General features: G+C 56.5%; 1 protein-coding gene across 1 annotated transcript; it reads right to left on the bottom strand.

Moving 5' to 3' along the window:
• Positions 1-8,055: 8,055 nt before the first annotated feature.
• KRT15 (keratin 15) lies at positions 8,056-12,070 on the bottom strand. The gene is made up of 8 exons (XM_054593761.1): positions 11,567-12,070; positions 10,543-10,625; positions 10,263-10,419; positions 9,695-9,856; positions 9,485-9,610; positions 9,136-9,356; positions 8,672-8,697; positions 8,056-8,156 (listed from the first exon to the last, which is right to left on the bottom strand). The coding sequence occupies exons 1-8, from the start codon at positions 12,068-12,070 to the stop codon at positions 8,062-8,064; spliced, it is 1,374 nt and encodes a 457-aa protein (XP_054449736.1). The 3' UTR covers positions 8,056-8,061.
• Positions 12,071-12,949: the final 879 nt, after the last annotated feature.

Below are 12,949 nucleotides of genomic sequence, written 5' to 3'. Positions count from 1 at the left end.
GATGAGAGTAAATGGAGAGCAGGTGCAGGCAGGAGCTTGGCTTGGCCTGGGCCGAGGACTGTGGCTCTACCTCTGTGGATGCTTTTTATACACCCTCCACAGGGGCTGGACAGTCGTCCCATCTTCTCTCCTCCCTTCCCCACCCTCTCACTGTTGCCAGCTGCGCCTCTTTGTTTCCCACAAGCCCAGTTACCTCTGCTCTCCAAGATAGGTTGTGCCTGTTGGGGGTGGGGGGGGGGCAGGCTTTTTTTTAATCCTGAACAAAAGGGATGATTCAGAGGAAACGGTGTTCTGCTTGAGACTACTCTTTGACGACTGAATTCTGTTTCACCTCTCCACTTAAGGAACTCGCTCCCAGAGGCTCTCAGCCCCACCCAATGCTGGAATGGGGACCTAGGTGCAAAGGCTGCGCAGCAGCCTCTTCTGAAGGCAAAGGTGCAAAGCGGCCCAATGCTTCGCGAGGCCGCCGCAGCCCTTGGCCTCCCCACTTCTTATTGCTAAAACTTCCAACCAAAATGTTCTGTATCCTTCTCAGCATTACCTCTACCCCAGTGCTACCAGCAGCTCTGGTGACAAACTCTGCTTGGTCCTGTAGAATCAACTACCTTGAAAGTGTTTAGACTAAGAATAAAATAACTCCAAGAGCATCCGATAAAAGTCACAAAGTCAAGGAACCTTAGGGACCATCCCACACAGCTCGGGAAACTGAGGCACAGAACCGGGAAGTGACTCTGTACATTATAATAGATCTTACTCTCAGATCTCTCCCCACATGCAGGCCCTGCACAAAGAACTTTATACTGGTGACTATAAAGTTTAACCTTTGCAGCAGCGCGACGAAGTGGGTCCTACTCTTATCCCCATTTTACTTGTGAGGAAACAGCCTGAAGGGCAGAGCCAGAACTGAAACCCAGGTCTGGTTCTGCTTAACACTAAGGCTCCTTCCTTAAGCATAGTTTTCATGTAATAAAATGCACAGATCCTGTGTCCAGCTCAATGAATTTTTACCTCTGCATGAAGTTTTAAGCATGTGTTCGCCTGAACATTTCCAGCCCCCTTCATAAAGTTCCTTGTGCCTTTTCCCAATTACCCGCATCCCACGCCCCTAAGACAACCACATTCCAGCTTCTGTCACCGGAGATCAAGCCAGAGGTTCTCCACCCCAGGGGCTATTTTGCTCCCCAGGGTGCACTGGACAATGTCTAGAAACATTTGGGGGGCACAACGGGAGGATGCTCCTTGCATCTGGAGGACAATGGCAAGGGGTGCTGTTAAACACCCTACTGTGCACAGCCCCCACAACAAAGAATTCCTTCACCCAGAACGAAGGGCAGTAGTGCCGAGGTCACGAAGCCTGGGTCAGCCTGACCCTGTGTTCCAGGAGCCCATTACACCAGCTGCCTTAGATGCACAACCATGCCTGGAAAGAGGGCCTCACAGCACCTAAGCCGAGCCATTTCTAGTCCCCCAGCTACATGACACCTGTCTCAGCTTGTGAGTGTTTCAGACAGAGGATGTGGCGCAGGTCCTGGGGCCAGGGTCTCTCTCAGGAAGTGGCTGAAAGTCAGCTGCTGCTTAGTATCCCTGCCGAAGGGGGCCTCACCACTCAGCCTTGAAGAAAAGGGCCTTGGGGTGCCCCCTCAGAGCCTGGGATAGAAGGAGAAAGTTCCAGGTCCTACAATGGAGCGTCCTGGACTTGGGATCCCAGCCCGGCTACCCAAGGAGGCCAGGGCTGCCGTGAATGAGCTCTCGGGAGCAGTCTTCGGGCCCATATCAGCCAGAGGGTCTGGAGGGGGCCAGACCAGAGCCTGGGGTAGGTGGCACATGTTTGCGGTTATCCTGGAAACCCCTTGGCTGATTCAGCAAGCAAGGCCAGAAGAGAGGGCTCTGAGTCAGGGCTTTCTTGCCCTTTGTTTTCTGCAGGTAGGGAAGCTGGCCCGTGTTCCACGCAGCGGGTGTCAGCACCCGGGAGAGAGCCAGGAAGTGCTGCCGGTGCTCAAAGACCGCTGTGAACCAAGGGATTCACATTGACCCCTGACCTGGCCCTGCCCTCCTGCGCCAAACTGATGGCTCAGCTCTCCCTCAGAAAAGGTTTGTTCAGCCCAAAGCAGGAGCTCTGGCTCTTTCAGTAGAGGATCAAAACTGACAAGCAGGTGATTAATGGAACCTGCCTGGCCTGGAGTGACAACCCTCCCAGGGCTGCTGAGCAGGTTCTGGCCAACGCCTCTCTGAGGACAATACCTCGGATCCTGCAAAGCCCCAGCAGTGCAAAACAGGGGGTGGCCATGGCCTGCGTCCCCTCGCAGGGTCAAGGCACGGCTCCTCCACTCCCCTCCCCACCAGGGACTTGTAGTGCCTCGACACAGGAATGCTGTCCTCTGACCCACGGTGAACCCCAGGGCCTACAGGTCTGGGGGACACATGCCAGGCCCTCCTGGGGGAAACTGGGCAGAGGCCCACCCCGGGGACCCAGTCTTCCCTCTTCCTGTCCCAGTTCTACCAGGGTAGGACAGAGTGCTGGGCTGAAGCACTGCTTGCTGGTCTTGAGCTTTCTGCTTTGCTTTCTCCCATCCAAGTACTAACCAGGCCCGACCCTGCTTAGCTTCCAAGATCAGACGAGATCGGGCGCATTCAGGGTGGTATGGCCATAGACTCTGCTTTGCTTTCTGGTCACACCAAATTCAGTGCCCCGCCCAGTAAGTTTCCAGGGAAGGAGAGGGAAAGCTGCCTTCGTGAGCACCCCTTGCAAACGAGGCTGCACTTAACACTGTCACTGAGTCCACCCAATAACCAGAGAGGGTGTTTACTGGCCCCACTTTATTTATAGATGAGGCAGCTGAGCTCCAGGGAATCCAAGCCATTTGGCCAAGGTCACCAGAAGTCAAGATTCAAACTTGGCCTCTGGCTCTCCCTACCCAACACAATGTTGTCTTAGAGACTTGCTGTGAACTCTATGTATGTTCTCTGTGTGTTCCATTCTATATGTGTTAAAAGGCAATAAAAGAACACTAGCTAATGTTTCTTGAACACTGTATTAAATGCTCTACTTGCATGACTTCATTGGGTCCTCAAAACAACACAACTATTTTTTTAAGATTGTATGTATTTTTTTTTTATTTATTTTTAGAAAGACGGGGAAGGAGGGAGAAAGAGAAGGAGAAAAACATCAATGTGTGGTTGCTTCTCATGCACCGCCCCCCCAACCCAATTGGGGACCTGGCCTGCAACCCAGGTATGTGTCCTGACTGCAAATTGAACCAGCAACCCTTTGGTTCCATGCCGGTGCTCAATCCACTGAGCCACACCAGCCAGGGCTATTTATTTATTTATTTATTTATTTATTTTTAGAAGGGAAAGAGAAATAGAGGGAGAGAAACATCGATGTGCAAAAGAACTATCAACAGGCTGTCTCTCACACACCCCCAGCCAAGGACCGGGCCTGAAACCCAGGCATGTGCCCTGACCAGTAATCAAACCAATGACCTTTCGGTTTGCAGGGCGACGCCCAACCAACTGAGCCACACCAGGCAGGGCTTGACTATTCTTATCACACTCTTCTTTCAGACAAGGAAACTGAGAACCAGCGAGGTTGAATGCATCGCCCAAACTCGATTGTGTCAGAGCCAAGATTGACACCTCTGGCTCCAGGGCCCGTGCCCATGACTACTGCCTGGTAAATCCCTCTCAGGCCAGTGTTAGTGCCGTCCTATTCTAACAGGGGTGTCTGCTGCGGACCTCTCCCTTCTCAGCTCCCCACCCCCCCAGGCCTGGCTGGTGGAGGGTCCTGCTTCCCACAGCGGCAGAGCCCAAGGAGCGGATGGCCCGACAGGCCAGCCTCTGTTGTCCGTCTCCGGCGTGCGCTCCGAAGCCCGGGGCTCGTGAGGGTGCTCACGGAGCATAATGTCAGAGGCAGACTCATGACAGGAGCTTCTCCACCCTCATTTCACATGCAGGGAAATGGAGACCCAAAATGCCAAGGCCCAGGGCCGTGGGACACAAGATGAAATGCCTGGACCTACAGCTCAACCGCCAGCTCATGGTGGGCCTTACGTTGAAATGACTTCTAAGTTTCCCTCAGCAATTCCCTTTCTGGGTCTCTGGTTCTCAAGGTCTCCATGGTCACCAGATTGTTCAGTTGAAGAGATGAAGCTGACACCCTGTCCTCAAACTCTGAATCCAGGGTTCCTTGTTTGGATCTTGGATCTTCTCTCCCTGGACCACAAGGGTCCCAGAGGCCAGGACGATGGACCCACCCCCAAAAAGTTCTCGAGACCCCCTCCCACAGGGGAGGGATCTCTCCTGAAAGGCAGACCCTTCCCAGACAGCAGGCCGGGCCCCCTGCCCTCAGAAGCACCTGCTGTACACAGCAGTACCCAGCAGCCTTGTACATAGTAGCCTCATGCCTCAGACACATACATTTCCGTAATACCCATCTTTCTGAAATCCTTTTTATGCTACCAGCGATTCCCAAAACCCCAGCAAGGTCAGCAAAGGCTTTGAATTCAGTGGGCCTGAGTTTTAACTCTGTAGGTGCCATCAACTAGCTGTGTGACGTTGGGAAAGCCACTCAACCTTTCAGTGCCTAGGTAGTGGCAACTGAAAACCAGGCATTAGGTGGGTTCATGTTAGAGACGCACTTGACGCTGGGACACTGGGCAGCGGACGGCTGCTCTTACCTCCCCTTTACAAATGAGGACATGCCAGCTCATAGTTGTGAAATGACCATGTCAAGGGTGCTTCTGGGCGCCGTCCTGTGCCAGTACATTGCTTTGCCTCCCTCTCTGTCCCCTGCAGCCAGCACGGCGCTCACAACAGCCAGACAAGTGGCAGTTGGTGGCATCCCTGTTTCATCTCCCCTCCCAGTCTTCCATTCCCTGAGGACAGGTCCTTGCCTTATAAAACTCTGCATATAGATCCTGGCACGGGGAAGCTACCCACAGACACTTAAGAGGCCGTTCCAGGGGCACGCCGTGCGCTGGCTTTGGCCGAGGAGTGGCAAACAGGAGTCGTCACCCCGGCTCCCAATCTCATGGGAAAAGCTACCAGCTTCCTATGTCCCCTGTGCCACCAGCTGCCTATGGAGGGACAGGTGAGCCCCAGAGGGCACATGCCCAAGGTACCAGTAAGCATCTGGAGCAGTGTCTAAAGCAAGAAAAAGCAAAGGAGAAACAAGTGCAGGTATTAGTTCAACAGCATTCACCTAGGACCCGCTCTGCGGACACAGCAGTGCATGGGGTAGACACGCCTGCTGCTCCAGGTCTCACAACACGGATTCCCCTCTGAGCTCCCAGGGTGCACAGCGACTCACACAGACCTTTGGGGGCATCGTGTCCAGCCAGACTCCTCCATTTCAAGATGGGGAAACTGGGACCCAGAGAGTGACAGGGGCCAGCAAAGTCCTCAGGGGGAGAGTGGCAGGCACATCCCGTGCTTGCTCCAGAAGCGCAGCCTGAGCAGAGCACACACCCAGGGCCCTAATCCCGAGTCCCAGAGCCGCCCTCACTCTGTGGGGAAAGGGAGGCTCAATGCCTGCTGCTCAGATTGGGTGGAATCCAAGCCCGACCTCAGCCCAGGGCAGGCAGAAGGCGGGCCATCTCTGCCACATACTATTTAAGGGCTCAGCCTGGCCGGAGCGGCCCCTGGGTGTGAGCAGCTCACTCCAGGGTCAGGCAGGGAACAGGACTTGGCAAGTCCAAGGGCCTCTCGGACAGCCCCTCCTGGGATCCCAGGAGAGCAGGAACATGTGGGCGCTCCAGGAAGAGAGAAACATCTTCCCTGTCCCCCAGCGCAGGGGCTAGCGCCAAGGCCGGTGGGACGAGGGCCAAGCCCCACCTTGCCTCTCTGTGCCTTTGCAGAGGTGGTTGTTATTCTTGCAAACTAAAGGCTGAGAAAACCCTTTGCTGACTGCTTAGAAGGCCAAACACTTTTCAACACAGGCCCAGAGGTGGGTGGGGCAGGAGCAGCAGCCAGGCCTTTGGGTCCGAGGGTCTCAGGAAGGAGGCTAGTTGTTTCCATGCTGTTTTGGGACGTGGTGCCTGCTGTTCTGGGGTTCAGCATAAGCTTAAACCACAGTGTGCAAAACCAAGCTGAGAGGCGAGGACAATCTTTCTGGCCGTAACGGCCACATGACACTTGAACAGGCTGCCCACAGAGGTTAAGAAGTGGGTTTCAGGTGCATACATCCTGGTAAGAAAGGTGTGTCCCATCTTCTGTCATCCTCATGACGTCAAGAATAAAAGCAAGGGCCTGGAATCAGAGAGACAGGTCCTAGGCTCAGTTTCACTAGTTCCCAGTTGTGACTGTATGCAAGTTATTTAACAGAACAGGAAACTGGGCCTCCATTTCCTCCTCTGAAAACTGGCACAAAAGGCTAATCTGCCTTCACAAAGCTGCAGGGAGAGTAAACGAGATGCCGTTTGTTGAAGGCCTTGCCCAGAGCCTGGCACCGTGTAGATGCTTGATAAATTCTGCTTCCTTCCTCCAGCCCCAGGGAAACCTGGTCTCAAGGTGTGTACTCAGGAGACACGTTCTAGATTAAATCTCCCCCAGAAGGCGCAGGTGCCAGCCTCTCTCCAACCAGGGTGCCTGGGCAAGGAATTTTGTGCAACGAGACCCAGGGACTCGGCTCTCCCCCAAAATGATCTGATTCTCAGGATAACAGAGGTACCCCCAACCTGTTCTTTCCAGCAGGATTAAGAAACAGGTTCTCCCTCTCCCCACTGACCCAGCCCAGCCACAGTACCTAGAGTCCTCGACTCCTCGTGCCCCGCCCTCTCTCTAGGGCTAAGAATCGCAGAGGCGCCAGCCCCAGACCAGAGGCAGCAGATCTGCTGTGCACCGAGGCCGCCGCTCCGACAGTCCCGAGTGCTGCAGGCGCGGGCGTCGGGAGAGCGAGAGTGGGATTGGGACAGAGGAAGGCCACAGGGGTGGGTGTTGCTTTGTATTTAAGCTTGAGGAAACCAGGAGGGGCTTCCTGGAGCTGATGGCTTCCTCTCTGGGCACTTTAAGTCCTTTGTGCAGAGGAGACGGGGCCAAGGGGGGGTGGGGTGCCGATGTCAAAGGGCCTGGGGGCCAGCTCTGCAGGGGGCAGAGGGGGAAACTGGCTCTGCCCCCTTGAGGTCAGGTGCACCCGTCTAGAAAGCAGCGGGGTTTAAATAGCGAGTGGGGTGACGGCCAGAAGCCAGGAGGAAGGTCCTGGCAATGAACTGCAAGGGGCCAGGGCCTGAGGTCCCAGAAGGAGCCCCGGTCTTGGAGTCATACAAACAAGGGGCTCCGTCTCAGCCCTGCCGCTTGCTATTCACCCATGAGGCTACTGGGCGAGTCCTGCATCTCCCCAACTTCCTCGTCTCTAAGTTTCTCATCTCGTCTCTAAAACGGGAGTAATCAATCCTGAGCACCCACAGCTGTGAGTATTAACTGAGCCCCATGGCTGCGTGTGCCTAGCAGAGCGCCGACCACACGGTGCTGAACCAGCACAACCGATGCAATCACTCAGTAAATCATCAGTCACTGTGTCAAGTTCTGTGCTAAGTTTGCACAACTGCTTTGAGGAACCACCTCCTCAGCTCCCCCCATCCTCTCCACCCCTGTCTCCCGTTTCCATGATCACCAAACAGAAGTCAGAACAACAAGTTACCTGAGCTGCATGGGTTTGTCCCAGGCACCCTGGGCACCCCAAAGAATGAACTATGACGTGACAGGGAAGAGGCCAAGGTTAGGGAGATGTCAGTATGTGGGCCCTGCGCCTCCTCAGAGGCCCCAACAAGAAAAACTGGACATACTACCAGGAGATATTTGCAAAAGGAAAAGCTATTTTTTTTTTTTTTTTTTATTGCATGGACAGACACAGTACAAATGAACTTGTTACGCAAAGGAGCCAGGGAGAGCTGGAGGGCAGAGGGAGGGAGAGCAAGCAGAGCTCCAAACCAGGAGACAGGAACCCTCCAGGGCTGGGCCCTCTGAGAGCAGAGGTGAGTGTGCTTTTCCAGCCCCTCTGGCCACTCCTCCGCTGAGCCAGGGGAGGATGGGCGTGTCGAGGGACGGCTCTCCTGCGCTGGGCGCTTAGATTTCTCTGTTGTGGGAAGAAACCACCTTCCCATCCACGGACTCCTCAACGTTGATGTGGAGCTTGCCACCGCCGCTGCCTCCCCGGGAGGCTAGAAAGAAGGAGCAAGGTTTAGTGTGGGGGACCCTCCCTGTTCTCTTCCATTCCCAAGAGGGCCAGGACCTCAGCTGAGCCCCCGGAGAAATGGACAGCGGCCCTGAGAACGGCCCCTGGCCGATACTGCGAGAGCTGCCAGCAGGGCTGGTGTTGAGTTACTCATTGCAAGGCAGCGGCAGGTGTGCCCTGCAGTGAACAAGAACGGCAGGGTTTTTAACTGCACGTGCACCGGGAGTGCTCCTGGGCATCCTAGTGTAAGTGCGTGAAGGTGGAGCCTGGGGAGCTCTGCCCTGGGCAGAGCCTGCTCAGCCTGGAAAGTTCCCGGTAAATCTTCAACCCCAAATCTACAGGGGCTGGTAGAGGGTCCCACTGGGCAAGAAGTATTGATTGCAATGGGCGTGTCCCTGCCCTCCTGGGATGATTGGCCTCTTTTTCCTTTCTCCCCATTCCAAGCAGACTGGTGGCTTCAACCACTCCCCTCTCCACTCAGGAACAGCTGAGCCTTCTTACCTTCTCTGGTGCCAACGCCAGCCATCCTGAAAGAGGGGGAAGCAGGGGTCAGCAAAGGCAGAAGCTCAAGTGTGCCTAAGGGAGGCTCTGGTGGCCGGCTCAGCAGTCCTCTCCAGCTCCCTACATGCGCCACCCCCACATCTGACTTCTCTAGAGGCTGAGAGCTCATCCAGATGGGCCACCTCCATGCAGATAGATTCTGATCTATAATAACACCCCATTTGTCTCATGCCGGGGATGGGGCTAGCATTAGCCCAATCGCTGTCATTTTTACAGAAGACACACAGGTCCAGGGAAGTGACATGACTTTCCCAAAGTAATGGTTGGAGACCAGAGTGCAGAATCCAGAGCCCTTCCTCCTGGCCCAGTTCTCTTTCCCTGCAGCACTCTGCACCTGGTAGATGACTCCCCACCCCCCCACAACTGGCCACCCCCTCATTCCCCCCTCAGCAGCCCGCCCCTGCCTGGCATCCTGGCCCTCCAGCAGGTTGCGGTAGGTGGTGATCTCCTGCTCCAGCCGCGTCTTGATGTCCAGCAGGATCTTGTACTCCTGGTTCTGAGACTCCATCTCACAGCGGAGCTCACTCAGCTGGGTCTCCAGGCCGCTGATGAGCCCCTGGATCTGCTGCAGTTGCGTGGCGTAGCGGCACTCAGTCTCTGCCAGCGAGTTCTCCAGCCCGGCTTTCTGCAGGATGACAGATCAATAGACAGCACATCAGGCTAGAAAGGAGTGTCAGGGGCATGGGGAGAGGCACTGAATGGATGCAGGGAACCCCCTCTGTGGCAGCTTGGGAACGCCAAGGGTGCCCATACCATGCTGAGCTGGGACTGCAGCTCGATCTCCAGCCCCTGCATGGTGCGTCTCAGGTCTGTGATCTCTGTCTTGCTGGTCTGGATCATCTCTGTGTTGGAAGCCACCTCCTTGTTCAGCTCCTCCGTCTGCAGGTCACGCACAGAGGAGTGAGCCCCAGGCACTTCCTGGGAGACCTAGGGGGCTGGGGCAGGCTGGGAGGTGAGACCCACCTTGCTGAAGAACCAGGCCTCGGCATCGCGGCGGTTCTTCTCAGCTATGGCCTCGTACTGCTCCCTCATCTCCGCCAGCACACGGGTCAGGTCCACACCTGGGGCTGCGTCCATCTCCACGTTGACCTGGCCAGCCAGCTGGTTGCTGAACTCCCTCATCTCCTGCGGGGTGGTGGCAGAGGGCAGAAGAGAGAGCAGAGAGCCCAGGATCAGTCCTGAACCTTCCAGGCTGAGCATGTCATTCCTGACCCTCCCCTAACTCACTATGTGACCTCGGCTCTCCGCCATATCCACTGACCCTGCTGCTCAGGAAGAGTTTTGGTCACATGGGCTCTCAGGGTCTCTCTTCCACTCTAGGTGCTACCAGGGGAGGACCTCAAGACAGTAGGGCCCTTGCATAAGCTTGTGGCTATGGATGAGAGCAGGAAAGGGGTCTGGGTCACCAGAGGACAGTCCCCCTCCCGCTCCTTGGAGTGCCCTGTTTTGGTCTGTGCGGGGTGCATTTCTGAACCACTAAGAGAACTCTGAAGAGGCCTCAGCAGCCCCACCCTGGCCTCAGCACCCCTACCTCCTCGTGGTTCTTCTTCATGTAGGCCAGCTCCTCATTCAGGCTCTCGATCTGCATCTCCAGGTCGGCCTTGGCCAGCGTCAGCTCATCCAGCACCCTGCGCAGGCCGTTGATGTCGGCCTCCACGCTCTGGCGCAGGGCCAGCTCGTTCTCATACCTGGGAAGAGAGAGGGAACCCAAAGGAAAGATGGGTGAGGGGTTTGGGCTGCTTGAATCAGGAGCAGGTGAGAGGACAAGACAAGGGGGGAATGCGGGAGGGGAGAGGGCGTCAGGAACGCACTTGAGTCTGAAGTCGTCTGCAGCCAGCCTGGCGTTATCGATCTCCAGGATGACCCGGGAGTTGTCAATGGTGGCTGCCAGGATCTGCAGGAGACAGAATCGGTGCCAAGAGGATCCTCTCTCTTCCCCGTTGCTCTCCCTGCCCTGTGCCCCAGGTTACCCCTCCCAACCCCCAGTGACAATCTCTCCTCTGTCACCGCCAACAGCAGTCTGTAGGGTCCTTGGAGCAGAGTCCAATCTTATTTCAGGTGCCCCCTACTTGGTCTGCCCCTGTCTCCAGGGCATGAAAGACCAAGGATCCAGGGCTGCCTGGCACCCCCTGTGGGAGCTCCCTGGCCAGGAGTGCAGTGGGCGGGGTGTGTATGGAGCGGGGGTGCTGACAACGGCCCCCTCAGGTTTACTCTACCAGCTCCCCTTGGGCAGCTCGGAGTCGCTGGTTCGCTGCACACCTTTACGCGGCCAAGGGTCTACAGGACATTCCAGCCAGTGGCAGGAACATGGCGGGCAACCAAGGAAGGCATCTGAGAGCTGAGGAAACCCGTGCAGGTGAGGGGCAGGGTGAGGAAGTGGAAAGCAGAGCCCGGAATGAGTTCCAGGTCTTCTAAGTCGCAGCAGTGCTTTTGGTACCAAAGACATCTGCAGAGGGCGTGGCAGGAGGCCCTGGCGCTCAGGGCTCCAGAAGCTACACTCTTCGTTCTTGCAAAAGAAGCAAAAGACACTTACGCGAAGCCCTGCAAGGTGGGAGGTTCAGGGGGAGCAATTGCTCTCTGTGATTGGGACCACCTTGGCCCCCACAGGTCCTGACAAGATTCCCTGGATCAGCCCAGCACTGCCAAGTTGAGCAGATGGGTGCCGGCACACACACCTGGAAAGCATTCCCCGGGCTCCAAGGTTGCCAAGGTTACGCACTAGCAGTCATTGCCTGGGCAGGAAAGGATTTCCTCAAGGCAGCAGGGGCACTGTTGTTAGAGATGGGGACAGGGCGCCAGCCACCTGCCCTGTGTCTCTGACCCTTGAGGGCTCACCTTGTCCCGCAGCTCCTCGATGGTCTTGAAATAGTGGCTGTAGTCACGCTCCGGGCTGGTCGGGGTCTGCTTCTGGTACCAGTCCCGGATCTTCACCTCCAGGTCGGCGTTGGCCGCCTCCAGGGCGCGTACCTTGTCCAGGTAGGAGGCCAGGCGGTCGTTGAGGTTCTGCATGGTGATCTTCTCGTTGCCGGAGAGGAGGCCGCCATCACCACCACCAAAGTCACCAAAGCCACCGCCAAAACCCCCACCAAAGCCACCTCCAAAGCCTCCACCGAAACCACTACCAGCCCCTCCACCGAAGCCGCAGCTCATGCCGCCCCCATATCCCCCTCCTGACCCCGAGGAGACGAACCTTGCAGAAGAAGCTGAGATACTTCGGCTCCCACCTCCCCCGTAGACACTCCCCACACCCAAGCCACCTCCCCCAACCCGGAGGGAACCCCCCCGGGTAGAGCCACCTCCGAAGGTGGAGGAAGAAGTCTGCAGAAACGTGGTGCTCATGGCCAGGCGGCGAGATCTCAGCAAGCGCAGGAGATGCTGGCGGGAGGCACAGGCTGCCCTGAAACCAGAGTGCTGTGCCTGTCACCCCCCCGCCCTGGGGCTTCTTATATACCCCGTGGAGGGTGTTGTGGGTTCATGTCTCCTCCCCCAAAGGGAAGCCAACTCCTTCTGCATTCCTGACAAACACAGCTGCCTGCACACCTCCACGGGGGCTGGTGGGGAGGTTTTCTTTTCTTTCTTTCCCTTTTTTTTTTTTTTTAACACAACAAAAGAGATGATTCAGAATAAACGGTGTTTCGCCCCAGGCCGTGGTTTTAACACTTGGATTTCAGGTTCATTTTTACCCTCCGATTGAGTACGCAGAGCAGCAGGGAGCAAAGTCGCGTCGCGCCGCAGCACAGCTGGGGCCGCGCAGGCCAGCTCTGCCCTTGGCCGGACCTCCTGCTGCCGACAGCCCAGGGTTCTCAGTCCCCATCCCTGCTCTGCGTCGTCCAGCTCACAGACCCCCATGGAGGATGCAGGGCCCCTGGCAACAGGCTGAGGGCAGGGGCAGGGGTCTCGAGTCAAGTTCCAGCTGAGGTGACCAGACGGGACAAGCATCTGTCACTACCTTGATGGGGCAAATGGACTCCCCTCCTCCACCCCATGCCCCCGCCCCAGCCCCACTGCGCTGGCACCCTCACCAAAGCCAGCAGGCTCAGGGCTGACAAGGGGCTGATTGATCATCCTGCCACCTGCCAGCCACACATGTCACTGAAACTTTGCTCACTCCTGGGACACGTTGGGGCAAACCTCTGCAGATAAGACTGGGGAGAGTTTCAGGAGGACCCTACCTTCGCCAGGGAGAGGCATGTCCCTGCACAGCAGGGACAGATTAAC

Source organism: Pteronotus mesoamericanus, unplaced genomic scaffold (genome assembly GCF_021234165.1).
Source record: "Pteronotus mesoamericanus isolate MK-2021 breed Mesoamerican mustached bat unplaced genomic scaffold, CSHL_Meso_final scaffold_476, whole genome shotgun sequence".
Lineage (NCBI taxonomy): Eukaryota > Metazoa > Chordata > Mammalia > Chiroptera > Mormoopidae > Pteronotus > Pteronotus mesoamericanus.
The sequence above is the reverse complement of the archived record's forward strand: the minus strand, read 5'-3'. Positions and strand labels throughout refer to the sequence as shown.

Coding starts and splice junctions, on each gene's coding strand:
- KRT15 (XM_054593761.1), bottom strand. CDS start 12,070: ATGAGCACCACGTTTCTGCAGACTTCTTCCTCCACCTTCGGAGGTGGC. Junction 9,857..10,262: donor TGAAGAAGAACCACGAGGAG/GTAGGGGTGCTG, acceptor ACCACCCCGCAG/GAGATGAGGGAGTTCAGCAA. Junction 8,157..8,671: donor TGGCGTTGGCACCAGAGAAG/GTAAGAAGGCTC, acceptor CCTTCTTTCTAG/CCTCCCGGGGAGGCAGCGGC.